The 26,459-nt window shown below is 42.6% G+C and overlaps 3 protein-coding genes and 1 non-coding gene across 6 annotated transcripts in view; 2 read left to right on the top strand and 2 right to left on the bottom strand.

Moving 5' to 3' along the window:
* Positions 1 to 10,902, top strand: part of ncanb (neurocan b) — an 86,617-nt gene extending 75,715 nt beyond the window's left edge. For all 3 annotated transcript variants that reach the window (XM_035523353.1, XM_035523351.1, XM_035523354.1), the window contains 5 exons: positions 135 to 293; positions 1,264 to 1,346; positions 1,972 to 2,116; positions 6,263 to 6,445; positions 6,626 to 10,902. In XM_035523353.1, coding sequence (XP_035379246.1) covers positions 135 to 293; positions 1,264 to 1,346; positions 1,972 to 2,116; positions 6,263 to 6,445; positions 6,626 to 6,744 — 689 coding nt within the window. In that variant the 3' untranslated portion in view covers positions 6,745 to 10,902. The remainder of the gene's footprint in view (positions 1 to 134; positions 294 to 1,263; positions 1,347 to 1,971; positions 2,117 to 6,262; positions 6,446 to 6,625) is intronic.
* A 3,631-nt stretch (positions 10,903 to 14,533) lies between these two features.
* Positions 14,534 to 19,951, bottom strand: hapln4 (hyaluronan and proteoglycan link protein 4). The gene is made up of 5 exons (XM_027008125.2): positions 19,469 to 19,951; positions 18,889 to 19,009; positions 17,401 to 17,763; positions 16,832 to 17,134; positions 14,534 to 15,689 (listed from the first exon to the last, which is right to left on the bottom strand). The coding sequence occupies exons 1-5, from the start codon at positions 19,469 to 19,471 to the stop codon at positions 15,325 to 15,327; spliced, it is 1,155 nt and encodes a 384-aa protein (XP_026863926.2). The 5' UTR covers positions 19,472 to 19,951; the 3' UTR covers positions 14,534 to 15,324.
* A 246-nt stretch (positions 19,952 to 20,197) lies between these two features.
* trnaa-agc lies at positions 20,198 to 20,270 on the top strand. The gene has a single exon. It is a non-coding gene; the product is annotated as a tRNA-Ala (tRNA).
* Positions 20,271 to 22,644: 2,374 nt separating this feature from the next.
* On the bottom strand, positions 22,645 to 26,256 carry tm6sf2 (transmembrane 6 superfamily member 2; the record flags this gene model as incomplete). The annotated part of the gene is given in 7 exon segments (XM_035523087.1): positions 22,645 to 22,695; positions 23,085 to 23,170; positions 23,398 to 23,532; positions 23,824 to 23,906; positions 24,349 to 24,438; positions 24,440 to 24,467; positions 26,187 to 26,256. Coding segments are annotated over 7 exon segments (543 nt in total), but the record flags the coding sequence as incomplete, so codon positions are not given.
* Positions 26,257 to 26,459: the final 203 nt, after the last annotated feature.

The following is a 26,459-nucleotide window of genomic DNA, read 5'->3' on the forward strand; positions in this document are numbered from 1 at the left end:
AAGCCCCCACCACTTACACACACACACACACACACACACACACACACACACACACACACACACACACACACACACACACATTCTCTTTCTCACACAGCCTTTCTCTCTCTCACTCTCTTGTTCTCTATCTGTAGACACCGAGGGCTGTGATCATAACTGGAGGAAGTTCCACGGTCACTGCTACAGGTACTACACCCACCGGCGCACCTGGGAGGACGCGGAGAAAGGCTGTAGAATGCACGACGGCCACCTGGCGAGTGTCCACGCCAGCGAAGAGCAGGATTTCATCAACAGTCAGTCCCTCACCTGGTTCATCCAGCTGCATCCTGCTTCTGCGGGACATCCTTTAAAATCCTTAAAACATCACATATTTAGCTGCATTCTCTATGACTTTAATTTAATAAGGATGTGGTCAAATTAGGTTTCATTAGGATGTGGGAAAAGGTAAAGGCTGCTATTATACTCATAAGACATAGAATTACAGTATACCTGCTGTCACCACAAGCTAAGACACGCGGATTGGCACCGAAGACCCTGCATGCTGTCTGTCACCATTTCTCAACCTCTTCTCTCCAATAAGAGCCACGATGCATTTACCAAAAATGTGCACTTAATCGTCTCGGAAAAAAAGCAAGTCTCCACCCCTGTGATAAAGGCAGAAGAGTCATTAGAAAGACTAATGGTCCCTATAATGATGTTAATCAGTAACACGATGATTGAAATTCTATTACATTCTCCTCTTAAAAAAATCCTCATAAAGGCATTATGGAGAATAGGGAAGCCTGTTTTGGCACGCGCTCTGTTGGCAACCTGTGGCGCAGTGTTTGGAGCAGAGAATACCCTGAGATTAAAGACCTAAGGGGTCTTAACCTTTTGTGCAACCTTTTGTAGAAGAGCAGCTGTCAGTGGCATCCACTGGCTGTCAGGATAGTCAGGCCTTGGGCCCGTGGCTGTGCGGGAATGTTGTTCAGAACCTGCTCTGTCACAAACAGCACACGAAAGAAAATAGGTCGCAAGGAGATTTACAAATGAAACCCGTCGCTACACAGGACGCTTGTAACTCGGGGGAAACACAAAACATGCCATTCTGGCAATTATGGAATCTGACAGAACATTCTGCTCTTATATAGTGCTGAGTGGTGGGAAATGGTCACTTGGAGCAGGTGTGCAGTATTCCTTTGAAAGTAAAAGGATGGGAGCAGATGCAGTGTCTGGGTTCAACTTTTATAGAGAGGTTGACTGTTTCCCCTTCCTCTACCACAGCTATGAGCCACGAGAACACCTGGATCGGTCTGAACGACAGGACAGTGGAGGAGGACTTCCAGTGGACAGACAACATGGATCTGGTGAAGCCTCAGGCTCATTCATCCTGCAGTACACAGTTAGGCTGTTAGAGTCATACACTTGGCATGTTGTGTTGAATAAGTGTTTCATACATTATTGGTAAACGTTGATATCACAGTAGACCGGTTCTCCTATACTGGGAATCATGGCAGTTTATGGGTTTGACTCCCTGAAAATACTGCAATAATCTGAAAGCGAGACGTTCAGCCTCATGTCTGCTGTTGGGGGCTAGAAGAAAGCAGGGTGCAGTGCAGTCCTCTTCCTCTGTGAGAAAGAGGAGGATGGGGGGAGAGACAGCTGCCACTGACCCAACACATTACAGGTGCAACTTCTGACTAAAAACTGCTCATCATGGTGCTTTTTGTGACTGCTGTTTTGCTCCTTAAGTAGAAGAACAAAAGATCTCAAAGCCCTAAGAATCTCTAAGGTAGAGCACGTTCTCACTGAAACGTTTATTGCCTTTTCCCAACTTTCTCCAGTTCCAAAACGTTCGTGCGAATGTTTACATCTAGGATCTCAAACCAAATTTATGTATCTAGAAATGAATTTGTAATGCATTGGAAATATGGCAGGATCCATTAAATGGGAATGGGTTTCGGGTCTGAAATATCCCTGTGCTTCCTGCAGCAATATGAGAACTGGAGGCAGAACCAGCCAGATAATTTCTTTGCGGGCGGAGAGGACTGCGTGGTGATGATCGCCCATGAGAATGGCAAGTGGAACGACGTGCCCTGCAACTATATCCTGCCCTACATCTGCAAGAAAGGCACAGGTGTGTGTGTGTGTGTGGGCATACACGAGTGTGAGAGTGGGCAGCAAGAGCCAAGAGAAGAGCACCAAGCTACTGTACACTTACCACCTCACACTCTACACCGCAGTCTGCGCAGCTTACTTAAGACGTCCACCATGCTTCTGCACCACCATGTTTTCCTCCTTTAACACCCTGGTGGTGATGCTCCTCTACCAGCTCGCATTAATTCATTTACATTTAGCTGACGTTTTTGTCCAATGCAACTTACAATTGTGACTGAGTACAAATCGAGCATTTGAGGGTTCAGGGCCTTGTTCAGGGGCCCACTGGTGGCAACTTGGCAGTGGTGGGGCTTGAACCAGCAACCTTCCGATTACAAGTTCCTTAAGCACTAAGCTACTACTGCCTACTACTTCATCACATGTTGTCAGGTGACCTGCGTGGAAGAGTTCATTCAGCAACATGGGACTGGAAGGAGATCGGGTGCGTTAATGTCTAAGTCAGCGTGCTTCGGCTTGCATTTCTGAAGCATTTCTGAAGCTTCATGTAGATTGCAGATGAACTCATAACACTAGTGTCAGATCGTTACGTGATATCTGCACATTTTGATCTGAATTACTGTCTCATCACATCATATATCAAATATCATATCATATTAATGATATATACCGTATATGACGTGATGTCATGATCAGGTACTCATCTCTTCCTTTAAGCTGTTGGAGAGTGCGATTGCTGCATCCTCCTTCCTCCATCCTGTCATGTCTCTTCAGACAGAATTGAATGCGAACAGCAGTGATCATGTGAGAGAAGGCTGGTCATGAAGGTCATTATAACAGATTTTATAACACATGATCCTCCTCAGACCCACTGCGCCACCTGGCCATGATATGACTTATCCACGCTATTCCTCAGGGAGCTCATTATGCTCAAGCCGTTCGCAGATTTGCATATGAAGTAGAGAGTCGGCCGAGTCGGCCGTCTCTGTTCGAGGGGACTGAGACACAGCCAAGCGCACCAGGGAAGTTCTCCCCAGAGTCTCAGCCAGTGCCGGAGCTTCTGTGGTGGCCTACTGACCATGTCTTCCCCATTCCAACCGAAAGACTGATCTCCCTGCAGGCAAGAATGGCCCTTTCTGAGCTATCAGAATTACCACTGCTTTTGTAAGGTATTATGCTTCAAAAATATATGGAACTTGGTGATAATGGATCATGTGTTTCCTAATTTCTGCTAGACAGAGCGTTTCTCATCAGAGGTTGGAGGTCCAATCACAGGTCAAGTAGAAGCAGTTGGTGATATTTTGAGACTGATTCTTACACTTCAATCACAGCAGATGGATGAATCAAGAAATCACCTCATCGCTGTGATTAGCACATCCCAGCATGCTTCACTGCAGGTCGTTAGCAGACTCACAATCTGGGGCCTTCAAAGTCAACACTGATTGGGGTAGTGACAGAACAGGTTATATGTTTGTCACTTTGTAATATGAACACAATTGGACTCAACATACTGTTGACAGATTTTGCAGGAGCAGCTAACTGTCTTAGTTCTGTATATTTCCTTCTACTGCAAATGATAATGTGGTAAAAGATTGTAATATAACCCAAGTATACATAGTCGTAGGATTTTTAAACATTATTCTCTACATTAGACCAAATATTGGGCTGTTACCTGGGTCAACTTCATAAAGTGTGATGTAATTATTTGCATTGGTATGCATACAGACAAGAGCAGATACATCACGCTGAAAGAGGGTTTCATAGTGCGTTCCATGGCTTACTTCCCTTATAGTTCTCTTAGATAAAACACCGAGACTCCCACACAAGCTGTGGCAGATTTGCGGTCACTTTTTCATAAATCTGTATTTACACATAAAAGTAATTTCACTAACTGGAGCTTTTTTAAGGTAATGGTATGATTGCAGCTATAATATATACATTTTGAAAATAAGCAATTTTTCCAGGGGTCAAACCGCAGGAATATAGGGCAAAGGTTAAAGGTTAAAGACAAAGGTTAAAAATCTAAACAAATATATCAAAAACAACACAAGGGGTTTCCATACAGCAGAGGAGGGGAAGCTTATGAACTTTGGCCTCCTAAGTCAGGTACCGTTCTGGGCGTGCTCCTTTAAGCTGTTCTCAAGACCTGCCTTACAAAGACACACAGCACACTGGCAGTAAGATGGTTTTTGCTCATCGTGTCTCCCACTACATCTACATTTCATTTTCTACCATGTAATCCTTTTCCCATGTTGGGTGTGCACATAGGGGCACGGTTCCAGTGGAATGGTTAGCTAGTATCCACTAGTTCCAAACACCACACTGCCTTCGGATGATCTTGCTATGATTTTTGACAGGCTGCATCGCTTTTGGCAGTCCCCACGGTCCTAGACATTGACATATATTGGTGTACATTGGCATGTTGACATGAAAATGTAAAGATTTTGGTATGACTGAAGAACACAGTGAAATACCTGTCCACTAAAACAGTAGTCTCCTGTCGCCATATCTGCTTTCTGAATCAATTTCATATGTCATGCATATGTAACTACTTCGTTCTTTTCCCCATCAAAAATCAAAAGAACGTTTCTTGTACAAAAGACATCTAGTAGCTTAAAAATGCTAATATAAAGCATTACTCATATCCTGTAGCTCTCTAATTCTACATTATCAAAATAAGTGTCTGCAGTGCCTGTCACCATGGCAGTCCAAAAATAGCTAACTTTTTTGTTAAGTTCTCTGAATAGCACTTTTCATGCAAGGCCAAAAACAATTTATATATATATATATATGATTTGAAGATTTGGTGCATGTGGTATATAGGCTAAAACATATAATAGCGTTTGTGAATACATGTCTTGTGTGGCTCCACTGCATGTGTTTTTCAAAGTGACAGATAGCCTATGAGCAGCATTTTTGCTGGAGAAAGGGACCTGGCTGAGTGTTCTAGGCAGTCGTAAACGCTGAGTCAGAAAGAGAATGTCCTACCTGTGGGTGTAGTGTTAAATCGGCCTGCTAGGCTTTGTCTGTAAACAAAGGGTAAACGTAACATCCTGAACTGCTGTGCCTGGACTCGCAACCATTGATTTCTATAATACCTGTAGTGTATTTTCTCACACGTTTCCACGGCTGCTATAAGCTACTGACTTTTATCTGTGAAATGTCCTCTTGCCTCCATTCAGGAGTAAGAATAAGAGAAGAGCACTGATCAATGCACTGGGAAAAACAAGCCCCTTCTGCATGTCTGGTTTATATAGTACAGCTAATGGAGGGAAATGGGAAATGCATTTTTGTCTGAATGGCAGGAGCCAGGAGCCCTCTGCTCTCTTAGGCTTAGGCCTCTCCTCAGTGATATCGATCCAGGTCTTTTGTATTTCGTGGAACAGTAGGGCTTTTCATGCGGACATTTGGCTGCATTCCTTCCCCCAGAGGGGCCAATCTCTCACTGTGTCCACACAAAGAGGCCCCACAAGCCCAAGAGCCTCCAGGAGCTTTAGGATGACACATGTCAACAGCAATTGGCATGAGATGACTGCGATCAATCTTCCCCTCTCTGCGCCTCTGATTAGTCTGTACAACACACAGCCTTTGGGTGTTCTCACCAGCGTGGGTTTAATTCCAAACAGGGTATGTAATCCTGTATGAGGGTTGATGGCCCAGGCTTGTTGTCTGGGGTTGACAGAGAGAGGCTCATTGCAAAGGGAACAGGTGAAATTTGGAATGCTAGCCATTCACCCAGGTTTAGTCCATAAGACTTTGATCTCAGCTTCATGATGTTGCACTTGAAGTGATTGGGATGGTGATCAGTTGTTTGTAGATTTTGATACATGAGGATCAAAATGTAATCTGAGGTCCTGTAAGCACTGGTCTCCACTCCACAAACTGGTTCCCTGTGGTGCTTCCTGTTTCACCACAGCAAAGGAACAGACTTGATTAAGTTGCAGTCTCAGAGGAGAGAAGCCCAGCGTATAAGCTTCAAGGTTGCCACCTAACGGAAGAGAAGGGAACTGCAGAAAACCATACAACACTAACAACTGGTTTTGTTCAGAGTTGCATTTTAAAGATTGGATTTGCCCAGGTAACATGGGAGTATATACACAGCTTCTGGACCTGTTATTCAGTCTAACTTATGCAGGTATTGCATTGGGATTGTTTTCTGTCTTCACAGTGCTGTGTGGCTCCCCTCCCACAGTTGACAATGCGTTCCTCATCGGTCGCAAGCGTTCGCATTATGATATCCGCTCAGTGGTGCGCTATCAGTGTGCGGATGGCTTCCTCCAGCGCCACATCCCCACAGCCAGGTGCCGGGCCAACGGCAAATGGGATCGCCCCAGAATCCTCTGCACAAAGTGTGAGTGATCAGCCTCTGCTTGGTATTGACTTTTTCTTTCAGGTTTTACCAAGGGGTGTACATGAATAAGGCTTTTTAAAGATTTTTTAGGGGTTTTTTTGAAGATCACAGAGCGAAAGTTTCCATTGCGTGGCTTGTTGCTCAGTTGTTTGCCCTGCCTTTCTCTCTCTCTCTCTACAGCTCGGAGATCCCATCGCTACCGGCGCCACCATCACAAGTCTCACCATGAGCGCAGAAAGCACAGGAAGCATAGCTCAGGGGGTCATCGGGGTGGACAGGAGACTCGTGGCCATTTCTAACCAAAAAAACCCCAACAACAACAACAAACAACAACAACAACAACCTTGCCTCTATTTCCAAAATGAAGTTCCCCTTGCTCCTGATCCACATACACCATTCTGTCCCATCACCCAGCGTCTGTCCAGCTCCACCCTATGAGGGTTGGTGTTAGACCCCACACAGACTGCGATTTTAATTCTTTTGTCAAGTTCACTGTTAAGCTGTTTGTCTCTTTGCCTGCTCCATGTCATTTTATCAACCTAGACAGGGGAGTTCAATCATACCTTTAGTGTTGAAAACTCTCTTTGGTCATGTACTGTACTTTTACATAAAAAGTTGTGATTTGGTACAAAAGTGTAAATATAGTCCTGAGTTTCATTTCAAAATGCCATATCAGAATTAGAATGGCCAGGGAACTACTCTCAGTTATGCTTTCATGTTCCTTAGAGGGTATTTCTTGACCTCTGTTGACTTTGGTTAGCTGTTTGTAAGAGATTATCTTAACTAAATGGTAATTCTGAATAGGTCATTGTGTTTTCACTGAGAGCCGTGGTGGTAATTATGATTTTGGAAGATTGCTCAGTATCGTTTTGTCTTAGTGTTAACATTCATTTGCCACAGAGGTGACATTAGGAATATGGTTGCAACTGAAGCCTTTTTTGTTTGTTTTGTTTTGTTTTTGTTTTGTTTTGTTTTTTCATCATTTCCTCCTCTTCAGAGTTAAGAAAAATAAACACAGTTTTTGGCCAAACTTAGTGCAATTATTTTCAAACTTTCCTTTTACCTTAAGTTTGAAATATTAATATTAATAACAGTTAATTTGAGCTAAAAGCCCTCAATTATTATGATCCAAATATCAAGTTAAAATCATTTCACAGTTGCCTCAAACCTCAGCATTTAAAAGTCCTCCCACTCATAATTTCCCTCTATGCTTCCTAACATTGTATTTGATTCTGATTTCTTCAATGTATTGGTTTTATCTGCGGAAAAGGGACAGCCGACCAGAAACTATTTAAAAAATTTTTTTTTAAATGCCAAAATGCCTTTATCCTGCCATTATTTTACTGCATTAACCTTTCAACATGTCCTTCGAACTTCTGTGGTGATTCAGTGTCAGAATGAGGGCACGCTACTAGTTTGTCTTCTTATTGGAAGCTAGCTGCTTGATCATAGTGCAAATACACTGAAACTATGTATGAACTCACAGTCTACTGACCCTATTTACATGAAGTGATAAAAATGGGATTTTCAGTTAACCTGCCAGTTGGAGGTGCGAGACACCTTGGCAGTTGTACCTTTTGAACCCTTGAATGACATTTTCTACCTAGGTTTGGCTAGAATATGGTTTTAAGGTTTGAGGCTTTGATATTGATTTAAATAAATTGATAAAAAAAATAATTAACGTAAAATAAAATAATAGGTAAAAATACCTACTGCCTATTCCGTTGAGATCTACTGTGATGACGAGTGGGGATTATTGTCCCACTCGCTCACGGAGAAATAGTTTTGTCAGCCCTTGTGTGTTTAAGAGAGTGATACAGAGAAGTGTCCGTTCCTAACAGCGTTCAGCCCCATATGAGCCACGTCAAGCAGGCCCAGTGACGCAGGGCTTACTGTGACCTTTAGGAAGCAGCCCGTGCACCCAAAATCAGCTCATGAAAGCAGAGTAAGTAGTTGAGGAGGGGACAGACGATAAGAGCACCTACACCGCAGACAGAGGGAGAAGGTCTCATCCAGATGGTGTTATGCCAAATGTCAAAAGGGCTCTTGGGGAAAAACTCAGATCTACCAAGAAGAGTAACAATTAAGGTCATGGGGTAAAAACGCTTAGAGAAAACTTTTATGAAAATTGTCACGGGAGACACTTTTTTTAACGGAAACGGTGGCCTGTGCTCGCTGTGATCTGAAGAACTTTTTTTGGTCTATGTTTTTTTTTAAGTACTAACAGGTGCGTGTCCTGTTTTCCAAAAAGGGCTGTTGATGGCTTACTGCAATCAGGACTGCAGCGCCCCTCTGCCTTTCTCCCTGTCTTGCCACTAAATAAAAAGGCCAAGCCCCCGTTTCTGTTTTATGCTGGCGTTCTCTAAGGCCAACGCTGCTACTCTCTCTGGCTGTCTCCGTTCCCCTACAGATTACACTTCACCCTTCATTTTGCCTCCCTGCAGCTCTGTCAAAAATCTTCCTCACTACCTTTAACCGCTTTGTCAATGACGAGTACAATATAAGGTGACAGAAAAGAATTGTCTTCATATCTGCACAATTTATCTTTTTCAAGCATGCTTAATTAATGTTGAGGATTTCTCCTCAATCTCCTGAAGCTCTTGTCCTCTTTTTTAAATTATAACACTACAAAGAGGCAAGTCTTTTATTCACTTTCAACCAAGCGTATATTCAGGGAAAAATGGTGCGTCTGAGTGTAAGTTAAATTAGCCTTACTCACTATGCTAACAGTGGTAATACTACTCTATAGAGTATGAAGAACTCAAATGTAAACAGGTCTCTAAAATGTAATGGAAATGAATGATACCTTGAATATATACCTTGAAAATTCAGCAGGCATTACCGTTAATGTCACTGTCACTAGACTGTCCACAGTCTAGCTAGGTTTCTGGAACACATCCCCACGTAGGCAGCATCTGTCTCCTATGTTTCCACTGCTAGAGAGGATTGGCTTTTTGTGGAAAATACCTAACATGTAATGCATAATCAGCAGCTTTATCAACAGTCTTTGTTCAAACTACCATTTGCTTTGTTTCCAAACAGTGCCTGTTGGAAAAAAAAAAAAAAAAAAGTACTTTATATTCAAAAGCACACACTGGAGGAAGTGACCCTACTTATTTACATTGGTGTACAAGTTTGAAAAATATGGCAGTGGGAGCCACTTGAGAGGCGAGCGAACAACAGTGACCTCTATTTAATCTCTTCATGTTAGCATTGCACATCCATCATCTGCCGCCAACTACACCACTTAGTATGAGCAGTGTGTGGAGCATATCTCATTCTCACCATGTTATCTCTGACCAGGGGAAATGTTTCTGATTGGATGGTTTCATAAAAGGGGGATTAGCATAACGAGGAATGGAGTTTGGCCCCCTGTGGCAGTGATTGTTCCAGACACAGCTGCTTAGCATACTAACCTCTGGTGTTTCCCATTTTTACCCATAGGTCTACATTTGATTTTGCAGTTTGCCCTCTGATCAGTGGAGGATTCGACATAGGCTCTTCCTTCTCAGATAAACCTGGCAATAAAACTGAGCTCAGCTCGTTTAAACAGATTTTGCATATAGACGGTGTGTTTGGTGATAGCTTTCTAAGAATGTCAGAGAGAATAGGCAAGTCATCTGAGATGCATCATCCCCAGCAGGGCTGGTGGGGCCCAGTAGGGACTGCCCCAGCTGTGAGAGGTAGTCAAAGCACTGGTCCTTGGTTTGGTTTCTGTTATTAATCTGGCTTTTCTGGTAGTGTCAAAGGATCCTTGCCATTAGCTCAAGTTTCCTTGGCAATTATGTAAATTGTTTAATACAGTGTTTTCCTATTGGGATTCAAATTGTTGATTTTCTATCTAGTAGCGGTTATGTTGTTCCATTTCTACAATACAGAATCTTTTAGCAACTAATTTCCAGCAAAAGATCAGTTCCAGTTACTGTAACAGCTGAGAAGGTTCTGCTGAAATACCAGCAGCCACTCTGATGACGTACGAAGTGGCAGTCATGACGATCAGGCATGCACCTCCAGCTTTAGGACAGTGTGGCACCATTCCCCAGCTCTGCCATGTGCATACTCTGTGGGACTCTGTCCTTCTTCATTCATTTGTTTTGCTTTATTTTTTTCCCCTTTGTAATGACGTCTAGATGTGTTTGTTGCTTAGAGTCATGGACCTCAGTCACACAGCCTAACTCTCTATCTGCACACAGTGCAAGAGAACATAATACAAACACATCAAAAAGAAACATTGCTTTGATGTTTGCTTGCAGGACATCTTAGTAGAAATGGTATGATATCTAACACATTACATTTAAACTTGTTTTCCTTCCAGCAATATTTCCCCACAATAGCTACTAAGATGTCAAGTCACACTGTGTGAATGTGGTCCACATGTACTGATCAGTATTTATAAGTGTTCTTATGACTTCTAGTCCTGTCATTGTATTATATTCTTTGCCTAAAAAATGATCGATTAAAAGCATTGGATTGAATCAGTACTACTTTTTGTTCTTTGTTTACTTGTTTGGACTCCATAGCACTTTAAATGGACTAGAACCAGCCACACTACACTGAGCCCAGCTTTCATTATTCCATTCGATGCTACACATGGGAAAAAAATTCTTCTGCTGTGGAAAGTACACATTTTCTTACATCTGTCACTTTTCAAAGTTTAAAAGGTGGAGGAGGTACCAAGGACACCAGTCTCAAACGAAATGTTTATCTTTTGGTTTATAAAACACTTTTGTGGATTCAAATGCTCAGGAGTGGATTTGATTGTGCATTCACTGTGGGAAAACCACAGTAAGAAATGACAAGGGTCTTTTAATTAATCATTACAAGTGTATCTCTAATGAAAAAAAGGCAATGCTTTGGGTACACGTTTTAGGTTTGGTCACAAATGATTTGTCAACCATCCAGTAGCTTTTTATTTAGAATTACATTTTTGTTTAATCTGCTTTTATTTGATATATACCTCAAAATAGCAATTATTTATCATGCCAGGTTTCAGGTTTCTTCAGGTGTTTATGGAGGGTTATGATATTGATAGAACCACTATTCACACATTTCATAACCATCTTTCTGTATAAAGCACCTTAAGAGCAAAAGCAGAACAGTCTTTATTTATATTTCTAAAACATGCTACTCTTGCTAGCAGGCAGGGGTTCACATGCCCATATCTAGTGCATTTCATTTTTAAATATAACTATACTGACAACAATTTACCCAAGATTAACAGTTACTTTTGAAGTGAAGCTGTAGTTTGTTATTCTGTTTTGTTTACTCAAATAAATGCTTCTGGTTGGTTCACGTCAGAGTGAACTTAACAATGACTTGAACAAACCACCAGCAGATGGAATATTTCACAGCTGTGGAGAGACACTGAAGATGATTGATGGGTGAACAGGTCCACGTGCTGCAAGGACTCACCGTCCTCATTAAACACAAAGCCGAGTACTTGGGTTAATGTTGCTAGGAATGAGTCCGAGACGCTTCTCCCTGCAGGATAACAAACTCAACACAGAGCAGCACTATAAACACACAGCTTTGAGAGAGAGCTTCTGAACAACAGAAGAGCATTCACTGATAGATTAAACATATTCTTAGATATTCTTTGCCCTAGAGGGTTTAGAATTACTAGACTGACAAACACTAGATTGTAAATACCAGTTTTTCAGCGGTTGACAAACAATTATACTCAAAAATATGGAAACAGTGTTTTTTTAGGAACAGAGTAGTGACATGTCCTTGATTATGGCTGTATATACAACTCATATTCTAAACTGGCAAGGAGTTACTTTCTCTTCAGCTATGGAATGCAATTACGCAGTTGCTTCATAAACACGGTGCGATTCAGCGGTATCCAAAGGTTAATACCCCTCCCTAAACCCATTTATCATTCTAACAGAACCTCTGATGAATGGAACAGGTCTGCTAATCCCTGCAAGTGCAGCTGCATTTAACAGGATAATGATGTTTGTGCAGATGGTGAGTCCTCAGCCACTAATAGCTTTTAAAGTAGTGTGACATGCAAAGCAGGCAAAAAAAAAAAAAAAAAAAAAAAAAAAAAACAGAAAACAGATACATTTGCTCTGATGTTGGTATTATGAGCTGGCAGAGACAGTATGTTCTTCTGGGTTCATGTACCCAGTGTGCTGTTGTTCTGGGGCCATGGCTGGTGATCCAGAAATCTTCCTTCATTAAGTGGCTTAGTGTATCTTCTGTACAAAAGGATTTCCACGCCTCACTGGCTGTGGGGGCAGCGAGGATATCTGCAGAGCAAACTGCTGGTCCACTTCCAGGTGATGAGCCCTGCATAGCCTCTGGTAGGAGATCTGCTGGGCTCTTGCCTAAACTTCATGCCACACAACAGTGTTGATTTGCACTGGTGTCACAAACTGATCAGACTGTGCATCTGTTTGTTGCATCTGGTGCTCGGTCCAAAGGCCTAAGACATTGCTGATGCATGCTGGTTTTGATGAGTCTCTTTCAACTGACATGAAGGTCAGTGCTGCTATGGCATGGCATTGAGCAGTGTACGTGCCACGTGCGCTCACACTCACTCAGCTAATATCCTCGTTCCCTGTGCTCTCTTGAACCGTATGACCTGCTCAGGCCAGCAAACACCCACATTGTTTCATTAACCTTCTGCTTTTCTTTTGCCTCAGATCCTAAGCACTGTATTTACTGATGACCTGGGTGCATGACAGCATCAAATTGCTTAACAGTGGGGCTTCTGTTCCAAGAGAACACAGTGTAAACAAACAAAAAATGAAAGCCCTCTGTTGGAGGCGTGCTGAAGAATAGTTGATATATGCACAGATTCATTATCTACAAAATGCTTCATTAAATGTTTAACACTTTAAATTAGCTGTGATGATTTGTAAATTTAAATGCTTCTGCTCCAGGGAATTTTTCCCTTAAACAGTTTAGCCAATTACTCTCTTCTATGACTGTTTCTAATTCATTATGTATACAGCACAACCTCAGCATCTTTATACTCCAGTAGAGCTTCATGTTTGCCTAAAGAAATGAATGTAGTACCCTTTTATAACTGTGTACGTTTTGTTGGGAATAATTCTGTTAAGAACAGGATTGTTTATATATTTCGCTGCGTATTTGCTGCCTCAGCTGCTATGACAATAGATGGATTTTTGTCCGTTCAGAAAACTCTGCTTTACTTTAAGCCAATCAGGAGAGGTGTCTGGGGCTTCACCTTGCCCATGTCTTTGTGGAGGTCTTTTGTATTACCCCCCCATGAGCCTGTATATCTTATTGCGCCTGATTTTCTTTCCTAACCTGCTGTCAGCAGCTGAGAAATGGGACACATATGGTGGCTTGTGCTTTGTGATTCGGCTCCATTTACCCTCGGGGTCCACTCAGTTGCTCCGGGGTCGCCTAATTTCACTTTATTCTGAGGGAAGAAAAAAACGGGTCAAAATGAAACGAAAAGCCAGCGCTCTCCGGTGCAGGATGTCACATCGGCTCACGATCACCAACCCTTTTCTCCACCAGTCTCCTTATTGCCGTTCTGAAGATGCCTGGCCCCTTAATAAACCTAATACACAATCCAAGCCTCTCACGTCAAGTATGTGATCGCCTTACACAAAAATACCATGTCTTAAGTAGTAAACTGATATTGACAAATGCTTTTACGGTGAAAACTACACCCATGTGATGCATTTTCTTAAATATCTGATCAAAAGCGACATATTATGATTCATTTGTTGACCCTGTGCTTATTTGAATTTTATCTCAGTAGCAACCATGCCTCAAGTACTTTTCTAGATAATATACTACTAAGCAAAATACACAGCTTGCTATTGTGGCCTAATTATGTCAGGTTTATTCATTGTTACCTTCATCCCTTGAAATTCCAGCATTAATGTGCTTGCTTTAGATCAGCAAATATATTCCCAAGTGTTTGCCAGCCTCGAACACACTTTAAACATTACGCTGCGGCGAAAGCCGTTAGGAACCGCAATTTCTAAAAGCACTTATTGTCATGGTTACAAGCTACTTTTCTTTTCCCGTATTGTCAAGGTTCAGCGCGTTTACGCCAAAGACTCTTAGACCAAATGTAAACAAAAAACAAAAAGACGAACAAACGGGTAAATAACTTTAATCTAAAATGCATTAACCTACTGAAGATAATATTGTGCCACGTCACAGTTGAATGGATAGTGCAATTGTTGACGACTAATGAGGTAGTAAAGCTGTAGCATGAAAGGCAGTCATTTACTCATGGAATAGAAGTCTGAATATTTAACTACCAAACACATGCTTAGCAAGTTATTGCTTTCAGGATATTACGATCATCCTTTTTTTTTTCTGAAGATACTTGTGCCTATAATCAGGTATTATATGCATAGTAAATGGCACACTTAACTCTGCTACAGAGATGCGAACGCTACTGTGGAAAGCAAAGCACCATCCAAAGCGGAGTAGGGCGCAGAGCTCCCGCCAGCCCGACTCGGCTCTTCGCCGCGGTCGGCGGCCAGGCCAGTGCTCCCTCTAATGTGCGGTCTCATAGGTTACGACGTGAGCTAAATTCCTCTCCGACCGTATCGCCTGCCAGTTACTGTGGTACCCGCAACTTTTCGGAAGCAAGTGAGCAGGAAAACAAACAAAAAACGAAGCGTAATCCTCGTCGGCCCTCCATGCAGCACACGAAATGCGCTAAAGAAAGAAGCGAATGAGTTGTGCTCGAGGCTTAGTTTCGTAGAGAACGTGAAGCACGGCTCTCTTCTGACATCTCATTTTAAGCAAACGGGAGAAAGCGCAATTACACCCGAGCTCAAGCTTAACTGATCTGCTTCGTCTTCGTCATTGTGGCAAAGATGCGGGAGCCTACTAGAAAAGCAGCGCGAGCTAGGTAGGTTCAGACCGCGCGGGTTTCAAATACTCCCGGTACTGTTCGCAAATTTTGCGGTGGTTCGAACTGGAGCCTGTGTGGTCTGGGCTTCGGCACTGCCCAAATTCTTGCGGAAGCAGTAGACCCCGTAGAGGCGAAACTTTTTATCGGGGAAGCCGAGGTTCCGCACGCCCGGCTCGGAGCCACCGCAGCGGGCACGAGGGTTGACGATGGGATAGCGGATGCTGCCGTCCTCCACCCAGCCTGCCTCGCAGCGGTCCAGTAGCTGGAACCTCCAGGCAGCAAAGAGCTGGCCCACCTTAGCCACCGCCGAACCGTCGCGTTGGCAGGCCTTCAGCGCCTCCGGGTAATTCACCTTCTTGAAGCGTTTGAGGAAGTATACCTGACCTAAAACACACACACACACACACAGAATAAAGAAGTGTGGTACACCAAAAAGATCTCGAAGACTGTGAGATTACATAGTTCTGTTGTTGCCAAATAGAGGAGAAACTAAATTCTGCCCTGACTTTTCAATCATACAGCACTGCAGAGGCCTCAAAATGCATTCCCAGTCAAGCGCAGCGAGTGCACTCCATCAAAATGACTGTACAAAGCTTCAATTCATTCCTCAATTTGTCAAAACAGGACTTTCCATGACACGGGATTTCAGAAGTAGGATCATGACTGTGGAGGTCCTGTGAACCTCCGTGAAACAGAATGTAGCTTTATTGCACTCTTGAAGCTGAACTGTATGCCTGAGTTCACGAGAGTGTGAGAGAGTATTCCTCGCTGAAGAAGTGTGTCTGACCGCTTTCTTGCTCACCCAGCAATGCCCTGTTTGTTGATACAGCTGCTGCCTGTTTAGAGAAATACTGACTTATATTTCCCAGAGGGCTGTTCTATAAAGGTCTACCAGATGGTCTTTGTTGAATTAACAGCTACAACTGTTCCAGCTGTGAGCATTTCAGGGTAAAAAGTGCTTTGTAATAACTCTTTTGGGGATGTAATGAAAAGCTTATTGGTTTCCCAAATTGTAAGTGGACCCAGAGTGTTGTCATTGTTTTGTGGAAACGCACCCATTTGATATTACAACACTTGTCTACTAATGGTTCGTATGTAAAAATAAGTAAAATGATACATGCACTTATACACACTTAATTCAAAAGCCTCTTGGATCTCTTCTCATTATTTTACACTGATTATTCCAACACAGTCCCAGTCTGACTATGCACTCGGGCAGCCACAATAGATCATATTTCCCTCCAAAATCTGATTTGGAGGATTCAGCTGTAGCAGATGCATCATCTTGTCAGTGCGGGGCCAGACGGCCCACGCTCCTGTGCCCCATGGTCCTGCAGGCTGCTTAATTAGGTCCGCCTGCAAGCCAAAGCTCACCGGTGCCGGCGCTGATTCCTAAGGGAGGAGGGGGAGCCTTTCAGCAAGTCGGGTTAATGAAGCTTGCTCCTCATGCACCTGCCTGAGGCCTTTGCAAGATCACAGGGAGGAGGGGAGAGAGCCCAGTTTAGCCCGAGGCAGGCGGACCTCACCGTTAAGCTTGGAGGTGAAGCAGAAGGCATCGTAGCGCTCGTCCTCTTTGTGGCGGTAGCCATAATTGCGGACGCCAGCAGGCGTCTCCTTGCGGCCGCACTGATCGCGGGGATGCGAGATGGGATACTGCACAGAGCCGTCCTCTAGCCAGCCAGCGTTGCACCAGTCCAGACCCTCCAACCAAGCCTTGTGCAGCTGCGAGTGTGAGGCCAGGATGGCGTCCTGCTGCTTGCAGGCCTCTTCTGCTTCATGGTAATTGAGCTTGTAGCGTCCAAGCCGAGGGTAGTATGGGAAGACAACACCTGGGGAATGGAACATGTAAGTTAAACTCAGTATAATTTTTCATCCTTCATACATTTGAATTAAACCTCAACATTCCACTAGGGTTAATTACAATATTTACCAGAGTTTCTGAATTCTGGTCCTGGGGACCTAGTGCCCTGCCAGGTTTTCTCTGTCCCAACACACCTATTCCAACTGAAGTATTTTAGAAGTACAGAAAACTTGAAGCTATGCAGCATAACCTGAATATATGATGCCTTTTGATAAATCTGTCAATGGCCCGAACCTTCGAGGTCCAGACTGACAAATCCTGTGTCGTCTTCCATGTCATTGGTGACTTCGCATTCGTAGCGACCGTAGTCCTGGAGGGTGACATTGTGGATGACGACCGAGGCATCGCCGGGCCCTGCCTGCTCCAAGGCAACACGCCCACGGTAGGGCCCGAACACTCGCTGCTGCCTTCCCAGTGCCACAAACACGTCTGCAAACTGAAAGGTGTCCGTCACCTTGGTCCATTTGATGCGAATGCGGGACGGGTCTGCAGTCTCGGGCTCATGGTGGTAGCGGCAGGGCAAGGTGATGGTACCTCCCCGGTGCGTGACCACTTTACCCGGAGCAGTCTGCACTATCACTGCTCCGGTATCGTCCTCTAAACAGGACAGAGGAAGCACAGGTCAGACCAGTTTGACCCATTTCCAAAAGCACTCCAATGATGTTACGGTCATCATGTTCTATTTTTTGTGTAAAGAAATTCAGCTTCATATGGCATTTTTTGAATTATCAATGATATTCAAGTTCTTTATTTAGCATTTATATGAGAATGTGTGTCCTGAATCCCAGTTTTAAGAAACTGAGTATTTCAAAGCTGCGATGAGTTCAGTCCTAAGCCCCGTGCAGGGTTTGCTGAACAGACAGCTGCTGGCTTATCTTATATAAGCAAGCCAACATCCTTCACTGTCTCTGTCACTGAAACCAGCATGCCTGGTTTCCTTTGTGGAGATTGTGTCGAGTCGCATGAGACTGCCTGGAGTTGGATGCCATGCAGGCATTTTCCAGTCATCCTTGTTTTGAGTCTGAGAGCCCTGGGCAGCTAAACAAAGTGCCAGCTGAACACTGAGCTTTTCAAGGGAGATCATAGAGATTGAATTCAGATCTGGCATCTGGCGATTAAAACTCTCCACTGCATTAACTGTTGGAAATGTTTGTCACTAACATTGTTTGCTAGTGAAAGCCAAACAGTAAACAGCTCCTCACATTAATCCTGTCCTTGACATCTATAGAGCAATGGATGTGTTTGGGGAAAAGGGCCCCAAATTAAAAAAAATATGTCATGTCACAGGCCCATTTGCAGCTGCCAAAAGATTGTGCTTTCCACCATGATGGAAACAGTGCAGGCAGCATTGGCAAAGACCTATTTTACTGCATAGGACAAGGTGAAAATCAGGACAGCATATGAGATCATATCACCACTTCTGAGGGACAGAATCTTGAGATGCCCATTGGACTAAAAAGTGTCATCATATCATGTGCAATGGCTTTCAACACTAATAAATATGTTTGGACACAAGGCGTTACTCTAACTGTTATGATATCTTAGAAAGCCCACTTGACTCGAATCTGGAAAAAAAAATAATAAATCGCCAATGAAAATGAGCATGTATGAAAGCATCTTTCACCTCCCACAGCAGTCCAACCGTATAGGATCTGGATGAAATCTCTGTGTACGCAAGGCACTGCAGGTGAGTGGTATCCAAGGAGAGGCATTAGGTCTTACCCAGAACATGCACCACCTTCTTCCTGCCTTTTTCTGAGTCAGCTGGGTAGGGGTTCACGTGTAGTGAACATAGCAGCACTGTGCAGCTAATGGATGCCAGCAACCAGAATCTTGCTGGGAACTTGAGACAAAATATAGTTAGTTGAGAGTGATCTTTCCCTAGGTTTAAAATGCATCACCATGATAAGACAACGAAGATTCGGGGGCGGCAGCTGGCAATTTATATTACTTACAGAGCTCATTTTATGAGCTCCATCTTATTTATTTTTTTACATGTGCATGCGTATTTGAGTGAAAGGGAAGTTATACTATATGCAGTGTTGTTATAACTTTTTTAAATGCTGCGTAAAAATGGCAAATTTAATAATATTCGCATTCAAAATGTGAATTGTTTTTATATTTCTGCAGAACACTTGAAAATAAACACACAGTATTACTGCAGCAACACGGGTCTAGGTAGCATAAAACAAAGCATCCGGCTGAATCATGTACTGCGATCTCCGTGAGAATTCGTCAAGGTTACAAAGGATATGCTGTATATTTTATCGCTTTACATCGTGCAATGGCAATATCGACTTACCATTGTGAGGAGAGCAGAGATGTGTAATGACTGTTCGGGCGGCTGGAGTGTCGGTTCCTAGAGTGCGTCGGTATGCGGCGTGATGCGGTTGTGTCCTGTCCCACAGACCTGTCGCCCCCCTACTGCAGTTTCCTCTGCACGTCTCATGTGGCAGGCGCTTTTGTGTCTTGCCAGATTAAGTGTTCCGTTGTACGATACGACAGAAGGAAATGTTTACCTAGCTAGTTACTGATTTCAGCTAAAGATTCCCTGCTGGGATCTGTCTTGGATATTTTTAATTTGTTTGCTTCTTCGCGTATTAACAGCTAACGTAGGTTAGCTGTTCGGTTATTTTAACTTTGACTGCCCTGCTATATGGCAAGGTGAACTTGGGTCTCCTGCTATATCGAACTGAAGCCTTTAGAATGGAATATAGCACTGGTTATAGCTACAGACCAGTATTTCACATTATTTTTGAAATACTGAACATAGAATTTGCAAACAATATTTCACAGGTCGCTAGCTAGCCAGCTTGCTCGCTAACGTAAGTTAAACTAGCTAGTTAGCGAATGAGCTAGCTAGCCAGGTGAACTACCTAAGTGTTTTTCTAAAACCTAAGTAGCGTTACTCATGTATGCAGTGCGATTCTCCATGTAGTCCAGCAAGTGCATTTTCTGTAGTATTTACGCCATAGGAAATTGTTAAATATGAAATATTTAAATATGTTGTGGAGCGCTGTGTTTAACAGCTGGGGAATTAGCTCAAATGGTAGAGCGCTCGCTTAGCATGCGAGAGGTAGCGGGATCGATGCCCGCATTCTCCAAGTAAAATTATTTTATTTAAAAAGAATTTTTGTTGTTCACAAGTACGTTTAGGGGGAAAAGAAATGAATACTACAATAGTCGTATATGATCGTATTTCATTGATAGGAAAAACGAATTACACTATATATAGTGTACGGTTTTTCAGTGTTATGTAGATGATAGTCTAGAATAAGTATAGAATCTGTAAATGTGTCTGTTGTTAACAGCTAGTGAAAACACATCACTAGCTAATAGAAAATGCAAACTACTAATTCAGCATTCTTAGCGCTTAAGCAGTCTGCTTACGGAGTCTTTCCCCGCAGCCGAGGATATATAGACGTCCTTGGTGACAGATGTCAATCGCTCGAACTGCACTTACAAGGCAGCTCGACCCTAAACGGTCTTATCAGCATGTAAAACCTGCAGAATAAGGGAAAAACAAGTAACGGCTTTAAAAACGTGTGAAGCGTTCAATATGTGCTCCTATCATTAGCAGTAATATTAACAAATAGGGTAGTAAAGGAACAGAAATACTAATGTATTTCAGTTAACACAGAAGGCAGGGACAAAATCCTTGTCCAGAAAGTTTAAAGAAAAGTTGATATAATTCGACTCAAATTGCCTCATTAAATATTTTTAGAGGCCAGAGATTAAATATAGTAAACACTATAGTCTTGTCTTAGAGGTGAATGATACAGTGGTTTAGGTTTAATGATCCATTCCATGGAATTCATAGTTTCCCTGGGAGAGGTATAAAGTTTCATAATGAGAACGCAGGATGGGTTTTAGAGCGAAGAACTGGAGTAAAGCACACCACCGGAACTACGCTCCTGGAAAACGAGTAGGATATCTGTTCGCAATAGCCTACTGTATACTGTATACTGCACACTGTATTCTACATACTGTATACTGCATACTGTATACTGCATGATCAAGATAAATACTAATAGCTAATAGATGATTGGTTATCAATTATTAGCATTTATGACATATGTGATTTTAAGCATGTGATAATGTGAAATTTGAAGAGTAACAAAGTCAAAATATGCTCACTATGAATTTTTACTGAATGAAGTAACTCTTTTTCTTCCTAAGAATAATTACAGTCAAGTCGTAGACTTCATATATGAAGAACTGCTGTGTACAGCGCAAAGGCCGAGCTGAAGGAGAGAAATATGATGTCCTGTTCCACTTTGAGCTCCGGCCACACTCATTATTATTTGTGGCCAAGCGTCTACAGTGGGGATTGTAAGGGAGCTGCAGTGACGCTCTGTACACTGCTTTGATTAGAAAGACTCACCCCACTAGCTCAGCCCCACATACTGAGAGCAACATGAAACACGATGCAGTGGATGGAGACAGACAAGAAGGCCAGCATCTGGCCGGACAAGATGAAGCACAAGGACCAGTTTGTGCACTTACGGCAATTTACCTGTAATACGGCGCCTGCAACAACCACAGCGCTGTCCAGCAGCCAAGGTGTGTTGAGTCCATACAGAGACAAGCCCAGCATGGGCAAAACATGGAACAGGTGCAGCAGCATCTACAGCACAGGAACCGTGCCACACCTCCTGTGTGTGTGTGTGTTTCAGCACTGGCCTGCCTGAGCAGCACTGCACGGCACTGCACTGCACGGCACTGCACTGCTCTGATGGCAAATGAATACAGTTCAGCTTCACCCTCAAGGGCACCACAACTTTCACTGGTCAGCCACTCTTTCAGCATACCGATATTAGCTGCTGCACTGGATTCACTCTCACACAGAGTTGCAAGCGCATTAGTGAACAATCACACACAAATCTGTGTCGTTAAAATTGTATTAAACTGCCACAACCAGTACATGTGGAGAAGGGAAGAAGGGAGTGACTTTGAATGCAGGCGTACTAAGAGAATTACTGAGGCATGAAAGTCATGTTGCCACAGTAATGGAGTGCAGATATACCTTTGGAAAATAGCATACACTTGAATGTGGCTGTTATTTTTCTAATGAAAGAAAGGAGAGGAGAGGAGAGGAGAGGAGAGAAGAGGAAAAGAGAGGAGGAGAGGAGAGAAGAGGAGGAGAGGTTGCCAATCAGTTATGCCCTGCTGTTCTCAGAGAAGAGCAGGAATCCTACCTGGGCATCTGTTTACTGTGGTTTATCAGCAGCTGCGATTTAGAATACACAAACGCACATATTTAAGATGCTCAGAAACCAGCACATCTAAGATGTCTTTACACTGCAGAGTTAAGGCGGCTCCGATATGTCTTTTATGCCGTTGTAGTTGTGTAAAGATTCCTATAGATTCAGATGCTTCCTATATCAGATGCTTAACATACATTTGTAAAATGTATGACTATACCATGTTAAAACACACCATTAAAACACCTCATCCACATCCATCAACACACAAACATTACGCAGGCTGTGAATCAGAAGGTGGAGGTGATGGGTGAAGGGCTTTAGTCTGCACTCAGGGGAAAGATTAGCTTATCACCTTCTCACAGCACACCTGCCTGACTGATGCCCCCCCCCCCCCCCCCCCCCCCATAATGCCTCAGCTTGAGCCAGAACAAGGACTATTGATAACCTGTTGACCCAACTAAAAATTGACGGTGGAAGGGGTAGACAAGCAGTTCTGGGTGTTTGCCACTCTTACCGCCGTTAATGATGAATGGCTTGATCGCTGGTGCGTTGTGATGTGGGGGAGCAGGCAGAACAGACTTGGAGTGATCCCTGAGCTAATTCTGCTTGATTGTGTTAGCAATGATGTGGTGGCCTAAAGATTGTAAATGCGATTACTGGCAAACCCAGTTACTCGGCTGCAGAGATGGTGATTAAACAAAATGTTCTCACCTTGACCTTGGGGAAGTGCATGGGGTGTTTCAAATATGGCTCATAATAATTCATGTGCATTGTGAATATTTCAGGTGGGCAACAACCTAAATAAACAGGAACTGGAAATACAATTGCAAAATTCTTTTACTGTTAATCTAGAGTTGGAACGTCATGAGACTCCATTGCCTACAAATCAAACTAAAGAGTTTAAGAATCTGGTTATCTTAAAAGCAGCAACAAAACATGCACTACTAAAATGTTTCTGAATCCTAACTCACCAAACATTTTTCTGTTCATGTTCTGCTATAGATTTGAAAGACTAGAACAAGACATTGATTCCACATCACTGTCAGTTCAGCCACAACAAGCATTTCCCTCAGTCTCCGGAACAGGTGTTTGGCTCCCTGCATAGACATCAGTAAGAAGGGAAAGTGGAAGGCAGGATAGACCTCTGAAACATATTTACCTGCAATTATAAAAGGATTGGGGCAGGAATAATATTTTCAGGAAAAGCAAAACAAATTTACTCTGAGAAATTTATTATAATAATAATGCAAAATCCCAATTATTTCTGCAATGTAGAATTTTCTCTTCATATTGCCTTATTATTTTTGGGTTATATACTTCATATTGTCAGACTTTTTAATGCAAATTCAAGTGTTAAATGTTTCATTTTTATAATTTAATTATAACAGCATTTATACCTGTATTACCATTAAGTCATGGTTTCTTTTTTTTAAAATGTTTTTTTAATCACCAACAATAATGCCTAGCAAATAAACATCCATACTGGCATCCAGTCATCCAGTCCAAAAGAGTCCCAACGTGCGGTAAGACTTCCTGATAAACCAAACAAAGAAACAGATTTATCTCATCCAACACAGCAATACCCAAACCACTCTGCACATATGATGCACTTTCACGTCTTGTGCTTCACAAACAACCTCAACCAAGAACTCATGCTACACAGCGTCGAAGAATGACATTAATGTGCTGTGAAAAATGAATGGAGACTGAATCAATTCAGGATAAATAATAAACATTCTAGATGTTTTAATAAAAAGATGTGAAATGGCCTTGGCGGCTCTGAGAACAAATTACAACTCTGCCAGTAACTCACAGAAAAAAAAAAATTCTATTTCTAAGCCACATTAAATGTAGAATTGCATCTTAACCACTCGCCTATTAGACTTGCTGTTTATCAATGCCAAGGTAAGGCTCATCCTGTAGGATATGCGAGGCCGGATCAGCCAGAGCTCTAAAAGCATCCACTTTATGTCACCAACGAGGCTTCTTTCTCACAATCATACTGACCGACGTTCGGTAGAAGTCCATGTACCCGGAGATGAAGCCGTCATGCGCTAAAGAACGGGAGGTCAATAATACAGGTAAAAAGAAGCTCTGTGAACACCGAGGGGCAGAATACCTTGGTTTTATATGTATAAACCTTACTCTGATGTTGGTGATGCAGACTGCTTCTTAAGATTGTTGTCTATCTAATTGTCAGAAAAGTGCAATAGTGTGTGGGGGGGTGGTGTTTTGGGGTTTTTTTGTGGTAAAAAATGGTCTTTGTCAATAATTGGCACATTCTGTCTGGTAAAAAATGTAATTCCAAAGATTGCTATAACAATGGTGAAATTCTACTCAGAAAATGATACATTTTGTACATCTTTTGACATTGAAGAGCTTTACTATTTACATGGTAACTTGTTTCTTTTATTCGGGGCTACGTATAGAAAGGCATCAGCCTAAGTAATTACACTATGTTTTCACATCTCTTGAAGTTCTGAATTTAAATGGCTGTAGCAATTTTCAGTAGGTCCATGCCAAAAGAAATGGTGCTCTAGAAACCGTAATATTCACACTAGTACCACGGAACATGGCTTAATTTCACTGTAATGAGCTAACTACGATGACCTATCAAATACGATGACTGTTTTCTTTGTTGAACACATTTCACCAGCTGCTGAGTGTTTGCGCTGCGGAAGGGGATAATGATGTCTGGAAGCTAAGGGCTTTGAGTGCGAGGCTTATATTTAGAAGTTTGTGCCAAGTTTCTTTTCAGAGCACAGCTGTGGCAAAAAGAGCACTTCACAGCTTCCAGAACAGCCTCGTGTGACATTTCCTGATGTGTCCAGGACGCCAATAATGATGAGCGACAGGGAGAAATGGAAGAGAAATACGTAAGATGAAGGCAACTGACACGCGTGAGGCAGCATATGCACCTCCTTTCCGGGGCGCAGATGTGCATCATGCTTGGAAGTCCGTGGCCTTCCTCATCATTACATGATGAGGAGAAGAATACAAGACAGTGACAATGTACAAGAAAGAACATAAGTGTGTGGTTTGCGTAACGGACTAGTGTGGATACTTTCACTGTTTCCAAGTTCATGGTTCTATTGCAAGAGCAGGTTTTGTAAACTGTCCTCATGCTGGAATATCCACACGTATCTGATTGAGGGCACACCTCACACAAGAACATGATAGTGGCATTCTTCTTCTATCTAGCTCTCTTTTTATCCAGCATTCTCTTTAGGATATGGCACTCTATTTCTCCGGAGAGGTTAGTGTAGTTTACCTACAGGTGAGACAGGGGTTATCGATTTCTCTGTCCAAGATGGGGATTAACATTAAATTCTGTGGTACACCAGATGACTTTGAGCTGCAACATTCAGCTTCTCTCACACTGATAGCGCTGCCTAAATAACACACTAACCCCTATTTCAGTGATACAGCCAGTATTGTTTTGTTCACTTTTCTCTCAGTGAGAAAAGGCAAGGTGAAGTTGAGGGGTTAACTGGCATTCCCGCTCAGGCAGCGGCTCTCACATTCGGCTGTCGCTCTGATGGACAGCCAGTTTGGCACAGAGTTTTCCACTGAATCCGTTCGGGATAATCTGCTTTTCTAAATGAATCAATATTTAGTGCAGTTCATGTAGCTGTGTGCGACCCACTTTCACAAAATAAATCTGATTGGGTTTTTAGTCATTTTTTGACATTTGGACAGCATACATTTCATAAGACTATGAAAGAAAATAAGTGACTTGTGATTGACATATTCTATGAATGGAAATAATCTTGCAATGATCAGTCACCAAACTCACATAATAAAATCAAAAATCCTTTGGAGGGTTACAGCAGGTAAAGAGATAGACCAAGAGGAATACACCAACCAGAACAGTCAGCAGAATTCAACAGTCATAAGTCTTGTTACAATGAAACACTGGTCAATATCCAACGTTCTTTTGAGAATTTTAAATGAGATTACAACATATTGTCGAACTCCGTTCATATCCTGTTCATTTGTATCAGTGTTTGTCTAAAATTACTGAATTGAAATGAAAGGGCTGGAGTGGTAATTATTCTAACATCAGGAGAAATTATGTGAAGATAT

Source organism: Electrophorus electricus, chromosome 26 (genome assembly GCF_013358815.1).
Source record: "Electrophorus electricus isolate fEleEle1 chromosome 26, fEleEle1.pri, whole genome shotgun sequence".
Classification (NCBI taxonomy): domain Eukaryota; kingdom Metazoa; phylum Chordata; class Actinopteri; order Gymnotiformes; family Gymnotidae; genus Electrophorus; species Electrophorus electricus.